This window comes from Nematostella vectensis, chromosome 13 (genome assembly GCF_932526225.1).
Source record: "Nematostella vectensis chromosome 13, jaNemVect1.1, whole genome shotgun sequence".
NCBI lineage: Eukaryota > Metazoa > Cnidaria > Anthozoa > Actiniaria > Edwardsiidae > Nematostella > Nematostella vectensis.
This window is the reverse complement of record NC_064046.1, coordinates 9,620,465-9,637,409: the sequence shown is the minus strand read 5'-3', so window position 1 is coordinate 9,637,409 and position 16,945 is coordinate 9,620,465. Positions and strand designations below refer to the sequence as shown.

General features: G+C 40.0%; 1 protein-coding gene across 1 annotated transcript; it reads right to left on the bottom strand.

Moving 5' to 3' along the window:
- Positions 1-4,358: 4,358 nt before the first annotated feature.
- LOC5518602 (ficolin-2) lies at positions 4,359-14,709 on the bottom strand. The gene is made up of 7 exons (XM_032363222.2): positions 14,598-14,709; positions 12,909-13,031; positions 12,487-12,603; positions 9,969-12,150; positions 5,888-6,006; positions 5,485-5,788; positions 4,359-4,621 (listed from the first exon to the last, which is right to left on the bottom strand). The coding sequence occupies exons 4-7, from the start codon at positions 10,297-10,299 to the stop codon at positions 4,359-4,361; spliced, it is 1,017 nt and encodes a 338-aa protein (XP_032219113.2). The 5' UTR covers positions 10,300-12,150; positions 12,487-12,603; positions 12,909-13,031; positions 14,598-14,709.
- Positions 14,710-16,945: the final 2,236 nt, after the last annotated feature.

Genomic DNA, 16,945 nt, shown 5'->3' with positions numbered 1-16,945 from the left:
GAACTTGCGCCAGACTTCCTCTGGCCGCGAGCTTGCCGGCATGATCGGCTTAAGCAGCTTGCGCTTGGCATCCTCGGGGATGCCCTCGTCCAGGATGTTCTGGATCAGCCCTGCCAGTACGGCGGGCGCCTCTTTGTCAGGCATGCTATTGAGAATCTCCTCTATATAAGCGTCCATGTTTGGGTATACCTTGTGCCACCCAGTCTCTAATTGCCCGTATCACAACCGGCGGGACGAGTGTTTGGGTATGCTTTGTGCCACCCAGTCTCTAATTGCCCGTATCACAGCCGGCGGGACGAGTGTTTGGGTATGCCTTGTGCCACCCAGTCTCTAATTGCCCGTATCACAGCCGGCGGGACGAGTGTTTGGGTATGCCTTGTGCCACCCAGTCTTTAATTGCCCGTATCAGGGCCGGCGGGACGAGTGTTTGGGTATGCCTTGTGCCACCCAGTCTCTAATTGCCCGTATCACAGCCGGCGGGACGAGTGTTTGGGTATGCCTTGTGCCACCCAGTCTCTAATTGCCCGTATCGCGAGCTGCGGTGTCAGACAGGACGAGTGTTTGGGTATGTCTTGTGCCACCCAGTCTCTAATTGCCCATATCGCGGGCTGCGATGTCAGACAGGACGAGTGTTTGGGTACGTCTTGTGCCACCCAGTCTCTAATTGCCCGTATCGCGGGCTGCGATGTCAGACAGGACGAGTGCGAACCATTTCCGAGCGCGCCTCCCGATGCCGCGCATCCTCTGCCCTTAACGATTTGCTCCGCAGGGTCGGCACAACCGCGTCTCCGACTGCGTCCCTATGCCGCAGATCCTGCACGGCACGGGGAGGGCGCTGCCCTTACGGAGCCTTTTGGGGTGCACCTTGAAGTAGGTGTCCATGCACCTCTGGCCGCATGTGTTTGCATGGCCGACCTTTAGCCACCCGCAGTAATCTTTTACGCACTTCATCCTTCGAACGCTCGGTATACCACAGGACAGACGGAGGTCTAATTGCAAGGTTCTCACTCGTTTCTACGAAAGGCCCCAGTCCCGCTGCTGTCAATAGACAGCGGATTAATGATTGCTAACCACTGCTCATCACTCATCTACGCGGAGTGTGTTTTGCGTAGACTTACTTCTGCTAAGTATCCATCTACGCGAAGTGGTCCCGACGTAGATTAATAACCAGCAATTATTAATCTACGCGAAACGCGTTTCGGTGTCACCGAAAGTTCCCAGCCTGGAATGGGGCTGGGGGGTCGGAGGGGGATTCGCGCCTCCCAAGCCTAAGACGGGCCTGGGAGGCCCGGAGGGGTGATTCGCGCCCCCCACTCGTTTCACTGAAAGTCCCCAGTCCCCCCCCCTAAATTGAAATAACTGAGGCTGCGCTAGAAACTGGTCCAAGACACGTAAAACAGAAATATGGTACTCTTTATTCCCTATGAACCAACCAATATTCATCTAACAGTATTGATATAATATTAAACCTCCCCTTTCATATTCAGACAATGAATCTTCTATAGTAAAATAGATGCTACACTTTCTCCAAATCGTTCTGTTAGAATGACAGAATTCTGGAACAAGCCAATTATGCTTAAAACCCGGCAAAATCGAAAACTGTGCTTGTTTTTCGTATAAAGAGAAGTCATCAACAGCAACAATTAAGATTCAAACATCCCTTTTCTGATTAAGACAATCAATCTTGTATATTAAAATGGATGCTAGACTTTCTCTACTTCTGTTAGTGTTATAAAGGGAAGTAATCGCTTTTAACATCAACAGCAACATTATAACATTTAACCCCCCCTTCTTGATTAAGACAATCAGTCTAATAGAAACAAGAAATATTTCTAAAAAGCCAAGTGGGAAGCAACGCTTTGTTTGGTGTTCCAGGTCTATAAAGCTGATGACAAACACGTGTAGAGGTTACGGTGGCACTTTATTTTCGGAACTTATGTCCTGCTGAGTGTTTAGAAAAAGGTTTTGAGCGCTGATCCCCAGAGGTAGACATTATGTTTTTTTTTATTATTTTACCAAAGAGTTAATTATATGCGCAAGATATCAGAGTACAAACTGTATTTCAAAGTGTGCTGCTTAGAGCCAAAGACAGAAAAAGAGCGTTACTGCTAACTGGATCGTGAAGCGTTTCCGGTCTTTTCATGCAAGAATAAATTAGCTCGCGAATAGAATACCTTTAACAGTCACGTATGGAAACAAACAACCATTGAAACTTATTTTTTATCAATTTGAAACTCTAATATGCAAAAAAAATATATAGAAAACTAATTGTGAAGCAACTCTTAGCTTGGTGTTCCTGGTCTTGTCTTTATTAAGGTGGTGACAAACATATGTAGAGGTCACGGTGTAATTTTATAGACAAAAGTTGTCGAGTTATTTTTACGAGTAAGCCCACTAAACTGGTTCTTTGCCCATTACATATAAGCATATAAGCGTAGACTAGTTCCCAGTTCTGTCACGACCAAGGGCAACCTGGGTGATGGAAACGAAGCTCTACCAAAAAAGTTTGTGGTGAAAATATACTAGCTCGCGAGGTGCCCATAACCAAATATGGTGCGACGAACCTTATATGGATGCTATGATTGACAAGCTCGCGCGATCTAAAATTAGCTTTCAAGGATGATATCATGGGCCGCGGGCATTCGTTCTCTTATATCATTGTTTCTTGATATGATTCAATGTAAAAGCTGTGATATCCAATTAAGAAAATCAGACAGACAGACGTTGGGATAAGCTCCAATAAGCTTATTTTAATTAAGGTCGCTCGTGGAAAGGTAAGGGGAGGTGTTTAGAGAACTTGCTAGTGAAGAGGTCTAACACAAATGACAGGTTCCTGTAAAGTGTCAATTTTAGAAACTATTGAGCATCACACCTGCTTGAGCGACTCAAATTGTTAGTAGGTGTGACATTGTAAAACAAGACCAAGGGAGAATTACAGATCACGTAAAAAGTATAATAAAAAAACATTTTCTACTTGAATAATCAAGGGAACAAAAAAGATCTACAGAAAGATCTAAAAGGTGTGGAAATTTTGAGGATATTTGTTAAAAATAGTTTGCATGCATGGTTGTGAAAATAACAACACATCTCATAACACGAACTTTTGTGGAGTATATAAATCATCGGTATGGCTCAAACAAGCACTCAGTAACTGATGCAATATTGCAAATAGCTTCACGTACGCACTGCGTACCTATGTTTGTGTAAGTATGACCAGTTGGTGAATTATCAACGAGAAGACGACTTGATTGGGGGTATAGGTACCGGGTTTAATTCTGTTCGTTGTTACACGGAAGAAGGTTTTACAAGATGATTTTTGGTATCTACCACACCCCTTTTATATTCTTCTAAGGCAAGTCCATTCGGAAAACCCACATTGACATCCCGTAAAGCTTTTAGTTTCGTTTGGATAAGGTTTTTGCCAATGGGTGTACAAAGGGTAACCTTTCTTCGTGGGTGTGCCAGTGAGTTACCCTTGGACTGCCGTGACCTACGTAATGATTGCATGGTTACTATTGACTACGGCGGTAACGCACTAGAGGCTTGCTGTGCTAGTGCGCATGGCAAGCTTCGCACCTGATAACACGATTGACAGCATTCCAACCATTTTTGCACTCGCTTTCTTAATACTGAATCTGGCTACACCAGAATTTCACTAGACCTAAATGATACCTAGAGTTACCTGCTCGTGAAGTTAGATCCGACTTTTTGCCGTTAGTTAATGCGGACGGAACGGGAATAGACGCTCGATGTACGATTCTGGAGTATCACTTGAAAACGACGCGGACATGTTAAGCATCACTAACGTCCGGCAAGTTAATAGTTATTAAAAATAGCGTACTCCGCTACCCTGCGTTAGTTTCCCGCTTGGCAGAATTCTAAAACAATTACACCTCTTGGTCTCATGGTCTATTGAATCATAGTTCAATTGTCCTCGAGGTCTAGATTTTAAGTACATCGAGAATTACGAAATTGAGAATTACTCGTGCACAGGAAATACTCGGAATTTTAATTATTACTATGATTTTTGTGCACAGCTCATTCGATAGCTCAACACAATGTGGTGATTGGCGATATGGAACACAGAGGAATTTTTACGCTTCCTCAATCTTTGCATTCCTTATTCTTTTACATAATAAGGGTCCTGTAAAATCTGATAGCTTTGTCAGGTCGTACGATTTTTTACCTTGGTCTTAAATTATACTGGTTTGAACAAATAATTGCTTTTCAAAGCCCTTTTGACCACATAAACTTCAACTTTAATACCAAAACGAGAAAAAAAAGTGATAGTCTTACCAAAGCCTCGCATTCGCGCCCACTTTCCACAGGACTCCCATTATCTGAAAAAGGACTCATAGTTATACATTCCTTACTAACATAGCTACTTTCTTCAATGAGTATTCATGCCCGTGCCAAGTCAACCAAGTTATCCCCTTTGCAAACGGACAAATGGCACTGTTGTAATACGGGTTGTTAAAATTAGCGTTGAAGCATGCATTGTGCCACCAGCCACCGCCACCAAAGCTCGCAGCGCAGTTATCGCTTGGTCTCTGATCATTGTCCTGGTCATAAGCTGTAAATGGCATCCCGTTAGAATAAGTGAGCGAATCCCCAGCATCTCCTGCGATAGCAAATACTGGAATTAGTAATAAATAGACACTACACTTTTCATTCGGACCAGCCGGCCCACAATTATCACTTGAGTGATAATTATCACTGTGAGTGAGTGAGTGAGTGAGTGAGTGAGTGAGTGAGTGAGTGAGTGAGTGAGTGAGTGAGTGAGTGAGTGAGTGAGTGAGTGAGTGAGTGAGTGAGTGAGTGAGTGAGTGAGTGAGTGAGTGAGTGAGTGAGTGAGTGAGTGAGTGAGTGAGTGAGTGAGTGAGTGAGTGAGTGAGTGAGTGAGTGAGTGAGTGAGTGAGTGAGTGAGTGAGTGAGTGAGTGAGTGAGTGAGTGAGTGAGTGAGTGAGTGAGTGTGATTGAGTGAGTGTGAGTGAGTGAGTGTGATTGAGTGAGTGTGAGTGAGTGAGTGAGTGAGTGAGTGAGTGAGTGAGTGAGTGAGTGAGTGAGTGAGTGAGTGAGTGAGTGAGTGAGTGAGTGAGTGAGTGAGTGAGTGAGTGAGTGAGTGAGTGAGTGAGTGAGTGAGTGAGTGAGTGAGTGAGTGAGTGAGTGAGTGAGTGAGTGAGTGAGTGAGTGAGTGAGTGAGTGAGTGAGTGAGTGAGTGAGTGAGTGGTGAGTGAGTGAGTGAGTGAGTGTGTGAGTGAGTGAGTGTGATTGAGTGAGTGTGAGTGAGTGAGAGAGTGAGTGAGTGAGTGAGTGAGTGAGTGAGTGAGTGAGTGAGTGAGTGAGTGAGTGAGTGAGTGAGTGAGTGAGTGACATTGTACATTAAAATAAAAGCTATGTCCCCGTCCTTCTTCCTGTCCCACGGCCTGTCTCGCATCCCCGTCCCGGTTTTAGCATGATCCCTCAATAAAAGAAGACCTTTACCTGATTGGTATCTGTATTTCAGGGCCAGGGTGTATTTTTGAGCCTTGCCTCCAATAGCAAAGTTGCCATATTCGGCAAATCTGACATTACCATTCCAGTCTTCGAGCCTCACAAGCAGCATTTTCGCACCCGGACTGTTGGTCAGCCTGTGGATGTTGTCAAGACCCAACAGAAAGTTGTCGTCTCCAGGAGTCCCGATGCCTACGCCGTACTCGTCAAACGTTCGAGTAAAGTCAACAGCGTCCGAACTTCTTTGTAGAATAACAGTCCAGACCACAGGGGCTTGGTCAAACTTGCACCTTACCTGTAACAGAGAGAAAGGGGGAGACATCGTTAGGCAAACAGCAAAAAAACGCAGGGTAAACCGACGGAAAAGCACGCAGGCTAGAGTGCTACTACTCACCAGAAAAGGTGTCTGGTTGTCTGGAGAAAGATAATAGTTCCCATTTTTCGAACAAGGATCGCTGGCAAATATTTCCTCACACGAGAGCCCTGGAAGTTCGTATACACTCCCCAAAGCAACTAGAAATAAAACATATGTTTAAAGTTTTAAGCTACATCTTGGAATCTCTTTCGCTTTGAATCCTTCACAAACAATGGGATAGATTCACCAAAATACTTTTCGTGAATGCAGATGCGCTATGCACGCAAAATATGTTAGTGACTTCATTTTCTTAGAGACGATGCACCATTGCATACGTTTCGACCGAGGCCTTTTTACGCCGCTTTTCACACAGGTCGAACAGATTCCCAAATTGAGTATCATAAAATTGTCGCGTTTCCGTGAACTAATACAACGTTTCGAAGCTTAGCTCAAATGCATCCATAGAGCTACATGTGTTAAGAGATTTTTGAAGTGATTATTTAAATGATTATTTTTATTCCAGTTTAAATTTTAGGCTATGCTGGTGCTCGTGAAGGGGTTTCTAACAGCTAGGATCATAACTAAAATTGGAGGTATCACTTTACCTCATTATTATGCAAAATGGCAGCCATAGCCGCGGCTAGAGAACCACGCAGAAAACGTTCTTCTGTCGGCCGAATAATACTCCTACCTATGATTTATTGCGTTTACTGCATGCTAGAGGAACCCGGACGCCTTGTTGTAAAAACGAATCAGTGCGATAATGGCGAGAAAATATTTATTTTAAGATTTACGGCCAACGTCACTCAAAATTTCGCCCTCATGTGTGCCCTACCGATCTGAGAAAGTTGGGATTTTTGTTAGGTCCGGACGGTGTCAGCAAAAAAGGAAATACATCGACAGAGTCTACCATGGGTACCCCATGGGTACCCCGCCATTTAGTTTTTGTTTACATTTTCGCAAATTACATGCTGTATCATGGAATCTCACGTCCAGTCCCTGAGAGCGTGTTTGAGGTAACCCGCATACATCAAAGTCGCAGAAGAATTGTAGCCGACTAAAACAAGCGGGAAGCTGAGTTGTGGTAAGCCTTTTTTTGTCTTGTCTTTTCGTTTTGGTTGGGGTGCTACAGTAGCCGTTGCGAATAAAAATAATCGATGAAATTGAAAGGGACTGGCCTAGTGAGCACATGAGTAGGAGCTTATTTATCTGGGATATTTTTTCAAGGGGTATGCTCTCGAGATACATGACAAGTGGAATTTTCTGCAGTACTCTACAATAAATCATTGAATACCTATCTTATACCATGCTAGATGGCAACTTATTTTACATAAATTCAGTGCATGATGCAAAGTTTGAGTGGATACTGCCAAATAACAAAGCAATTTCTGCCGTATTCTCCTTGCCTTGGTATAAAGATACATGCCTACACTTAAAGACTTCTGTATGGAAAGGAATCAGAAGTTTAGTGCTTATACATCAAACCCCTGTTATCTTTTTTTTTTATAAAGATGAAAAATGTTTATGTAAACTAAGTTGCACCATTTAGTCAAGCGGACAGAATTTCTGTTCAAAAATAGAGAGTTCATGTGGGTGTAATTGACAATTGATGATTCAGTTATATTATTTTGTAATTTTCAAAACATTGTCAGGCTGAAATAGGATGCCTGATTTAATGTAATTTTCAAAACATTGAAGACATCATATAAGTTAACTGTCACCAAATTTTTCTCATATGTTTGCTTAATTCTTTGGAGTATTTGGAAAGGGGTTGTTGGGTTGGTTTTCTGGAGATGATGGTGGCTAGTTTTAATTTCTAGTGTACACATGCTAAGCACAGGATCACTGCTAGAATACGCAAAGTAAATTGGTGGCACAAAATAATAGAAACAATGCAATCTTAGCATATTCCATTCAAAATCATGATCATTTCTGCAGAATTGTTTCTAGTGTGCACAAGACTTGTAAAATCTAACAATATTCATAAATTTCAGTCAGTTGACATGACAAATGAAATTTTACCAGGAGGGTAAGTTATACCAGGGATGTGTAAGGTTATACACTTACACACACTGGTTATACACAAGGAGGGTTGACCAACAATTTAGTAAAGTACTAAAAACTATTAAGTCATTGCTTAGCACCTTGGATTTCTTTTTAAAGTTCCTTTTTATGCTAGAATACATGGGTTGTGTCCAAAAAATACCACCCTCCTAATTCTAAATACTGTCACACTTGAAAATCTATAGTCAACGCCCTGATGATAAAGAATTAAATTATGAAAACTTCATTTTGGGTGGACTGAGAAAGATAAGCTTTTTAAGGAAAAAAAGATTAGTGCCCAGTGGAGTACAATGGTTGTTCAAGTTTAAGCCCCCTCTCTCTCTCGCTTACTTTTTTTATTGCACTTTTATTGTTTAAAACATTGTACGCCGTTGTATTTTGATCACACGTGAAACTATTGAGAAAATTAAGTAAAATCTATGTATAATCTCCGGCTTTATAGTAGACCCCTCGTATGAAGTAACTGCCTTGAAGAACAGTTTAAAATAACTTAAATACCTCGTGATTTTGATAGAAAAACAGAGGGGCAAAGTTATATTTAATTTTGTATCAAGTAAAACTTTTACACTAGTGTTTAGTTGCTGTACTTAGCTTATTACAACGCATTAGCATCGAGTCGACGGTGCTTCCCGGGTCTGTGTTCAGCGTTTATTGAACTATAAGTGCGTGTTTTTCGATATTGAATGTGGCATATTATTTTCGGGGTGTCAAACAGCTTCAAATAAACGTTTTGGCTGTTATAATCGTACTCCCCTTCGCGCCGCCATTTTGTTTCAAGTGATAGCTTCGCATACAAATACCAAGGGGGAGGGCGTGGGTACTCTGCTGTGATTGGATAATTTTTTAATTTACAAAATGCCTCCGATTTTAGTTATGATCCTAACTGTCTAATCTGGTTCTTATATGCGGCTTTTTACCTGTATGATAAAATATAATACTGTCAGAAATTTTGAAAAGAAGTGGGTTTTTTTATTCACCCTTTAGCAAAGAGTACATTCTAAAGTACGGTCGACCCGCCAGTGCATTCTTTTTCATTCCGAATTCTAAAATTTACCTTTCATTCCTTCACAAACTTGACAAAATCTGCACGGATTCTAGTTTTTCACTCTGAGTTTTATGTGTTCACTCTGAGTTTTATGTGTTCACTCTGAGTTTTATGTGTTCACTCTGAATTTTATGTGTTCACTCTGAGTTTTATGTGTTCACTCTGAGTTTTATGTGTTCACTCTGAATTTTATGTGTTCACTCTGAGTTTTATGTGTTCACTCTGAGTTTTATGTGTTCACTCTGAGTTTTATGTGTTCACTCTGAGTTTTATGTGTTCACTCTGAATTTTATGTGTTCACTCTGAGTTTTATGTGTTCACTCTGAGTTTTATGTGTTCACTCTGAATTTTATGTGTTCACTCTGAGTTTTATGTGTTCACTCTGAGTTTTATGTGTTCACTCTGAATTTTATGTGTTCACTCTGAGTTTTATGTGTTCACTCTGAGTTTTATGTGTTCACTCTGAGTTTTATGTGTTCACTCTGAGTTTTATGTGTTCACTCTGAGTTTTATGTGTTCACTCTGAGTTTTATGTGTTCACTCTGAATTTTATGTGTTCACTCTGAATTTTATGTGTTCACTCTGAATTTTATGTGTTCACTCTGAATTTTATGTGTTCACTCTGAATTTTATGTGTTCACTCTGAATTTTATGTGTTCACACTGAATTTTATGTGTTCACTCTGAATTTTATGTGTTCACTCTGAATTTTATGTGTTCACTCTGAATTTTATGTGTTCACTCTGAGTTTTATTTTCCCACTCATTATTTCTTTTACTAACTCCGAATTTTATTTTCTCACTCCTTATTCTTCTTGTTCACTCCGAATTTTATTTTCTCACTTTCGAACTCCAATGTACGACATTTAATATGATGTATGGAAGATTTTCTTGAGAATTATCGACTTTTCGCAAGTTTATTTTGGCGGGAAAGCTTCAAACATCTGTTTCTCACAGTGTTGTTTACTTATTTTCTTAACTACCAGAAAAAAAAAAACCCTCCAACAACTTACCTCTCGTGTCAAGCTCCATATGATGCCCATACTCATATTCATCAAAATCGCCCGGTTTCGCTTCCTTGGTCCGGTTATTCAGTTCACACGTCAGACTGTCGTAAAGAAAGTTGATGCTCTGGCACCGTTTGTCTTTCTGACATTCGGCATAGCACAACATTGGTTTACTTTCTTGCAGTGTTTTAAAAACATGTTTAACAAGTCGTCTTCCCTGGATTGGGATAGATAATTTCGGACCATTATCAGCATTACAAGTTTGGCATTTTCCCGTTGTGATTAGCATGAAAACTAGAAGACCTAAGATTTGAAATCTCACTGAAAAGGTTTTCATCTTGAATGATGTGAATAACGAGCCTCAAAGAATTCTTCCGATTTTTAAATAGATTCGACTTGTTTATTATGTCGTCGGGGAGATTGCGTCCTGGTGAGCTTTATACAAAAATACAATATAACAATACAATTCATTGTAACCGTGAAAGTTCTCTAACGGTCCTCTTTTCCTATGCTTACCTAAAAAATGCATAAATATATAGATGTCATTTCAGCAGGAGAGAGGCGTAATGGTTTGCGGTGTTGCGGTTGCCTTAAATCTGACGCAGTTTTTCGTATTTTATTCCGCGGTATTGCGTTTTCTATACTGCTCGGTTTACTTTTTTAACTTATTTTAACGGTGTTACGATTTTTTATGCAGTTTCTGTACAATTTTGCGGTTTTCTCACCGCCTTACGCCCCCCTCAAGCAGGGCTATGGAGTCACGAGGCGCGACAATACAACGATGACAATGACACGCATGGAATACTCACATCAATAATAACACTGAAACATTGATGGAAAAATGGAAAAAAAGAGAAGAAGAAAAACGTTTATTGAAGTAGCAACGGCAGTTAAGATAAAAGCGGCATTTGTAACAACATTTTTCTTCAGGGTGGGAAACATTAAACAGTTGGTTGAAGAAAAAAATTGTAACTTTTTTTAAAGAAACTATAAAACAGGATAGTATGCGTCAAGTATGGAAGTAATTTACGCAGAATATATATACGGCTTCTCGCAGAGTGCTTAAATTTGCGGACCCAACAAGAGACAATTATCAAAGTCAACACAAAACACGAGCGTGCTCAACGACCTCACAAATGTTTCGGCCCGTGTTTTAAAGGATGGATTTCTGCGAACATTACAAAAAGGCACTGATTGAATGCACCGCAAAAAAGCACTGATAAAATAAACCGCAAAAAAGCACTGATAGAATAAACCGCAAAAAAGCACTGATTGAATACACCGCAAAAAAGCACTGATAAAATAGACCGCAAAAAAGCACTGATAGAATAAACCGCAAAAAAGCACTGATAGAATAAACTGCAAAAAAAAGCACTTATTCAAATGTCCATCTGTTTAACTTGTGATGGAAATAATAAACACAAATCCAAATTGCAACTGATAAATGTTTGATTGTTATCTTCCTTTCTTTCAAGAATATGCAAATGATATACTCCCCCACCGTGATCATAATTAGGAGTCCGTGATTTATCTTAAAAAAAAAAAAAAAAAAGCTTGCGCGCGAAGATGAAATGCAGTCGTTAACTCTAATCTAAAAGTAGGGACGACTACGGACAACTCTGGATTGAATGGAATTGGGTGTTAGTCAGAGGTGTTTGGACGGCAACACGAGTGGTAAGGGAGGTGTGTCGAGGGAGGTATGTCTCACAAATCAATTAAAACATGATGATGGCGACGGTGATGGCGATGATCATGATGATGATCATGATGACGAAGAATATGATTCCGCGATGGCAATGGCGATGGCGTGATGACGAAGAATATGATGGTGATGATCACGAAGGTGTTTTCGATACTTATTATAGTGGTGATGATAATGTTGATAGTAGCAGATAAATTTTAAATTGATAGTAGATAATATTGAGCTGGTGATTATGGTGGAAATAGTATTATTACGGATGATAGTGATGGTGTTAAGGAAGTGGTGGTGGTGGCCAAAGCGATGCGGATGATGACGATTATAATATTAAATAAACTTTCCGATGCATTATATTAAAAAGTTTGTAGGCTTTTTATTTCTTTTAATTCCACTTTATTCAGAAAACGTCATTTACTGCATATCACACTTGCACTGAATTGATTTTATCTAACTACTGGTATGTCTCGCACACCTTGTAAATGCCATTTCCTGTATTCAAAAAAAAAACACGTTTGAACAATTATTAAGGTAAGTTCGAGTTAGCAATAGAACAAAAGATTGTGTATCGGCCCATTACTACCCTCGGGGTTTTTTTAGTTTCAGTAACCTTCTCTTTTACAGACTGAATCAAGGGACTGAAATCGCAGCTTTCACAATTAATGCTATTTAGCCGTCATAATCAGAAATCATCATGTGCAGTATAAATTCTTATGGTAAATTAGTGGCTTACCCTATTATAGGTCGTGGTATGAATTCCTATGGAAGATTAGTGGCTTACCCTATTAAAGGGCGTGGTATGAATTCCTCGGTACACTAGTGGCTTACCATGTGATATGTCGAGGGACGGGTAGGCTGTGGCTTATTTCTGAGGCAGCTGAGATAGTTGTTATGAAATTTCCTTTTTGCTAGGTAACTAGTTGCCCTTTCACCGGCACACTTTTGCTGCAATTCACAGAACATAATTTAGTTGGCAAAAACGCACACCCTATTAAAAAAATCACATCCTGTTGCAAAGATATTTTTTAGCGTTGGCTTTCAACTACTGTTTTCTGATCTCATTTTGCATTTCTGCTATATTTTCAATGGACCTGTGACGCATAAGAAATAACGTAGGTCGAAAATTATAGCGATTTATTTGATGCCCTTTTTTGGGGGGAGGGGGAGGGAGGCTTGAAAGATTGCGAAACTGTACGTCCGTTTACCACGTAAGCCTATTGTGTGAGATGGTAGCATCGACAGTCACTTACCACGTAAGCCGGTTCTGTGGGGTTGTTGGCGGGGCATTAGCGATATACGTCGTAGCATGCTCTTCGTTTTACCGGGTCAAGTGTTCCACTCATACAGCGCACATAGTCATTTCTACATTTGCTCTAAAAAAAAAAAAAGAAAAAAATATATAAAAAAGGCCCATTTTATTAAAAAAAATGTTATAATCTGCGTGATGTAAAGCACTTACTCAAAATTGTCTAAGCGTTGAAAGGAGGGACGTTGGATTTTGTGGTATTTGCCCTTTTTTTACAAGCTTGCAGTAAAAGAGCAAAAAAACATGCGGTAATGCGGTATTTCAAAACACTTCGAGATGTGATATTTTCTTTTTTAAACGGCGGCATTGCGGTTAAAAAAATTAAAATATAAAAAAGGCCCATTTAATTAAAAAAAATGTTATAATCTGCCTGATGTAAACCGCTTACTCAAAATTGTGTAAGCGTTGAAAGGAGAGACGTTGGATTTTGCGGTATTGGCCCTTTTTGTAAAAGCTTGCAGTAGAAGAGCAAAAAACATGCGGTAATGCGGTAGTTCAAAACACTTCGAGATGTGAGATTTTGCTTTTTCAACGGCGGTATTGCGGTTAAAAAAATTAAAATATAGCGGTGTTGCGGTGTTAATTAGCAGATTTGCCCGTGGTACGGGATGATCTAGCAGGAAACCTAGGAAATGTCGGTGTGTTGCGCATGGTCTTCAAAACCTCGTCCTTCTGTGCGGTATGGATATTTTCAATTTTTTTTCTGCAGTATTGCGGTATTTTCGAAAATGTTGTGCTGTATTGCGGTAATTAGACCCCCCAACGCCTCCCCCCTACCCCCTTTGAAAAACCAGTTGACTTTGATCCAGCTCGGATGCCGTATCAATGTTGTGTATTTAGCATCCACAACCCCCACCCCCACCCCCACAAAAATGATCATTCTCAAATAACGCCACGTCGACGGGTGTCGTGTTAATGGCCTTATTGATGAGTAGAATACAAGCCTACAAACTCGCACTTAAAGCCGCATTGTCACCAGTTTACCTTCCGGTCGATTACGTAACAATCTTCGATGATTTTTAACGGAAAACGCGAAAAATATTTTAAAATATTGAAAGCAGGGTGTTTATTTAAAGTTTCTTTGAGGATGTGATTGATAATTTAGAGAGGATGGCCTGTTTAATATCTGTGAGCACTTCCAACGCCCGGACACAGAGATCCTAGCCATTTTTGAAAGTATAAAGGGAACTTTGGCGACGGTGGACGGAAAGCACAAGGACAAAAAAACAGTGGAAGATTAAAGAAACAGACATAAAATTAACTATGCACGCTTTAGTCAAACTATATGGCATCGTTACACAGTGTATACCCGATCATCTGTGTTTCGCTTAAAGAAATATAATATTCTTAATTTTATCCTTTTTTCGGAAGTGTGAGCTTTGCCAGTTATCTTTGTAGAATAATCGTGAAAAATTTTTGTTACAAAAAAAAACTTCCCTTTTTAAGTCACTAAGTTATAGGAAAAAAGGTTGAACTAAATTGCACTCGTACAGTCCGATTCGTGATGGAAAGAAAAGCCTATACTACCAATTATAACTCCTGTCGACAAACATAGATTGTTCACTTTTTTATACAACTTTTTGAAGATCTTGTGAAAAGCTAAGATGCTGGTGGTTGTGCTCAACATGCTTACCGAATCTTCCATCAAATTCTCGTCCATCTCGTCTTTAGCTCTGAGAAGAGCGACGCAAGTAGCCAACAGGACGCAGATCAGTACTGGCCTCATCTTCATTAGTACTACTAGTTGAGAAGTTATGGCTGGGTTCATACACTTATCTAATATATTGTTTCTCTTGTCACACGAACACGATAATTAATCACACCCATGGGTGTGCTTATTTAACCGATCTTTTAAAATTTGCCGCAGTTTGTATACGCTTGATTAGAATCACAACAAATAGCTGCGGATGACTTTTGGTGCTGGGATACATAAAACTGGAAACTGTGTATTTTTGCTATTGATCGTACGGAGTAAGTATGTGTTTATTGTCAGGGGGTGATAATGACGCCTTAGTTGGGCTGAGGGCTTCGAATTGACAGCGTAGAACACCAATGGTTTGCACGTCGGGTTTTGCGGTATTGGCCCTTTTTTGTACGATATTCGGTAAAAGAGCAAAAAACATGCGGTGATGCGGTATTTCAACACACTTCGAGATATGAGATTTTGCTTTTTAAACGGTGGTATGGCGGTAAAAATTTTTTTGATATTTTGATAATTTGCTGCGGTGTTAATTAGTCCTGCGGTGTGCATCCCGTGCTACGGGATGATCTTGTGTGAAACCTAGAAATGTCGGAGTGTCGCGCATGCTCTTCAAAACCTTGTCCTTCTGTGAGGTATGCGATATATCCGATTTTTTTCTGCGCCATTGCGGTATTTTCGAAAAAAAATTTGTGCGGTAATAAGGCCCCCAAACGCCCCCACCCCCCCCCCCCCCCCATAGACTCTCTCCTCACACTAACTCCAACGGAGTCGTGTCCTGTTCTACCTATCTCTTCCTCCTTTGATACCTAACCCTTTCTATTAACCCATGATTAACCCATGAGATCCAGCTGGAACTTGTGAAACCGATTCCTTAGCAAAAAGGGCAGTTGCTAAGAATCAAATTTAAGGATTTTTAATGGATTTGCTTGATTGGAAGCAGGTACTTGTATAATTCTTAAATATGAGTATTGATTAGAACCTTGAAAGTATATCTTTGAAGATAAGGGGATAGTGTTTAAAATTCTGAATATAAATATTAATTGGCCATTCCGTCAATGGTATCAATAAACGATGGGACATTAGGGTACCCGTAAATTTCTATGCCCTTTTTGTCGTGAAAGTGCTTACGCACTTTCGACGGCAGTTGCATGACGACATAACAATGAGAATGCATGATGTCTTCTATTCCTGTATTATCTATTACCGAGAAATATATAAGATAGATAAAAGCTACAAGCTCTCTTTATACTTTGAATATTTCCCTGAACATCAGGTTATGCCTTGTGTCGCCTTATACCAGTTCTATGTTGGGCAACAACTGTTCTACACTGATGGGGAAAATATAGGCTTTTCTATTTTGATGTCAATTTGATTGCTCCATTTTTCCCAGACATTTTCACTTGCTTATCTATTATTATTATTATTATTATTATTATTATTATTATTATTATTATTATTATTATTACTATTATTATTATTATTATTATTATTATTATTATTATTATTATTATTATTATTATTATTATTATTATTATTATTATTATTATTATTATTATTATTATTATCAACATCGCCTTCGCCATCGCCACCATCATCACCACTAATATCATCACTAATATATAGATTTAGGCATTGCCTAAAAGCGGAGCTCCAAACGACAAAATCTTTGCTTATTTTCGCTTAATAATTAAAAAAATATATATTCAACATCATTATTATTATTTCTATTTTTGACGACGTCAACGATTTCACAGATCACGCGGCCAACTTGTTATACCCCCTTCCCCCAAATTTACATGACACATAACAAGTTTAGTTGTCATACGACGTGAATGACGTCACGTGACCATCTCACTGCACCCCACTTGAAACATACATCACATCTACCGAGTTTTGTTGTCACACGATGTTTTTTAATGACGTCAGCATAATTTCTCTACTAGTGACGTCATCGATGACGTCACCAATCACGTGACCACAGTTTTGTACTTCCCTTGACACATAATGACACCTGCCAGGTTTGGTTGTCATACGATGCTTTTAAGCGACGGACGGACATCTCGTCACGAAAACTCGAGTCGATGGGTTACCAATATCTGTTACCATATTTGTTTTATATACCACTTTTTCTTAGGTATGGGGCTCCGCTCTACGGAGCTCCGCTATAACCAACATCACCATCATCCTCCAGGCCCGTACACAGGGGGTGCGAACGCATCCCCCCCTCCAAAACGGCCGAAAGTCCACTTTCGTTCTCAATAGACGTGCTACTTTTTGGA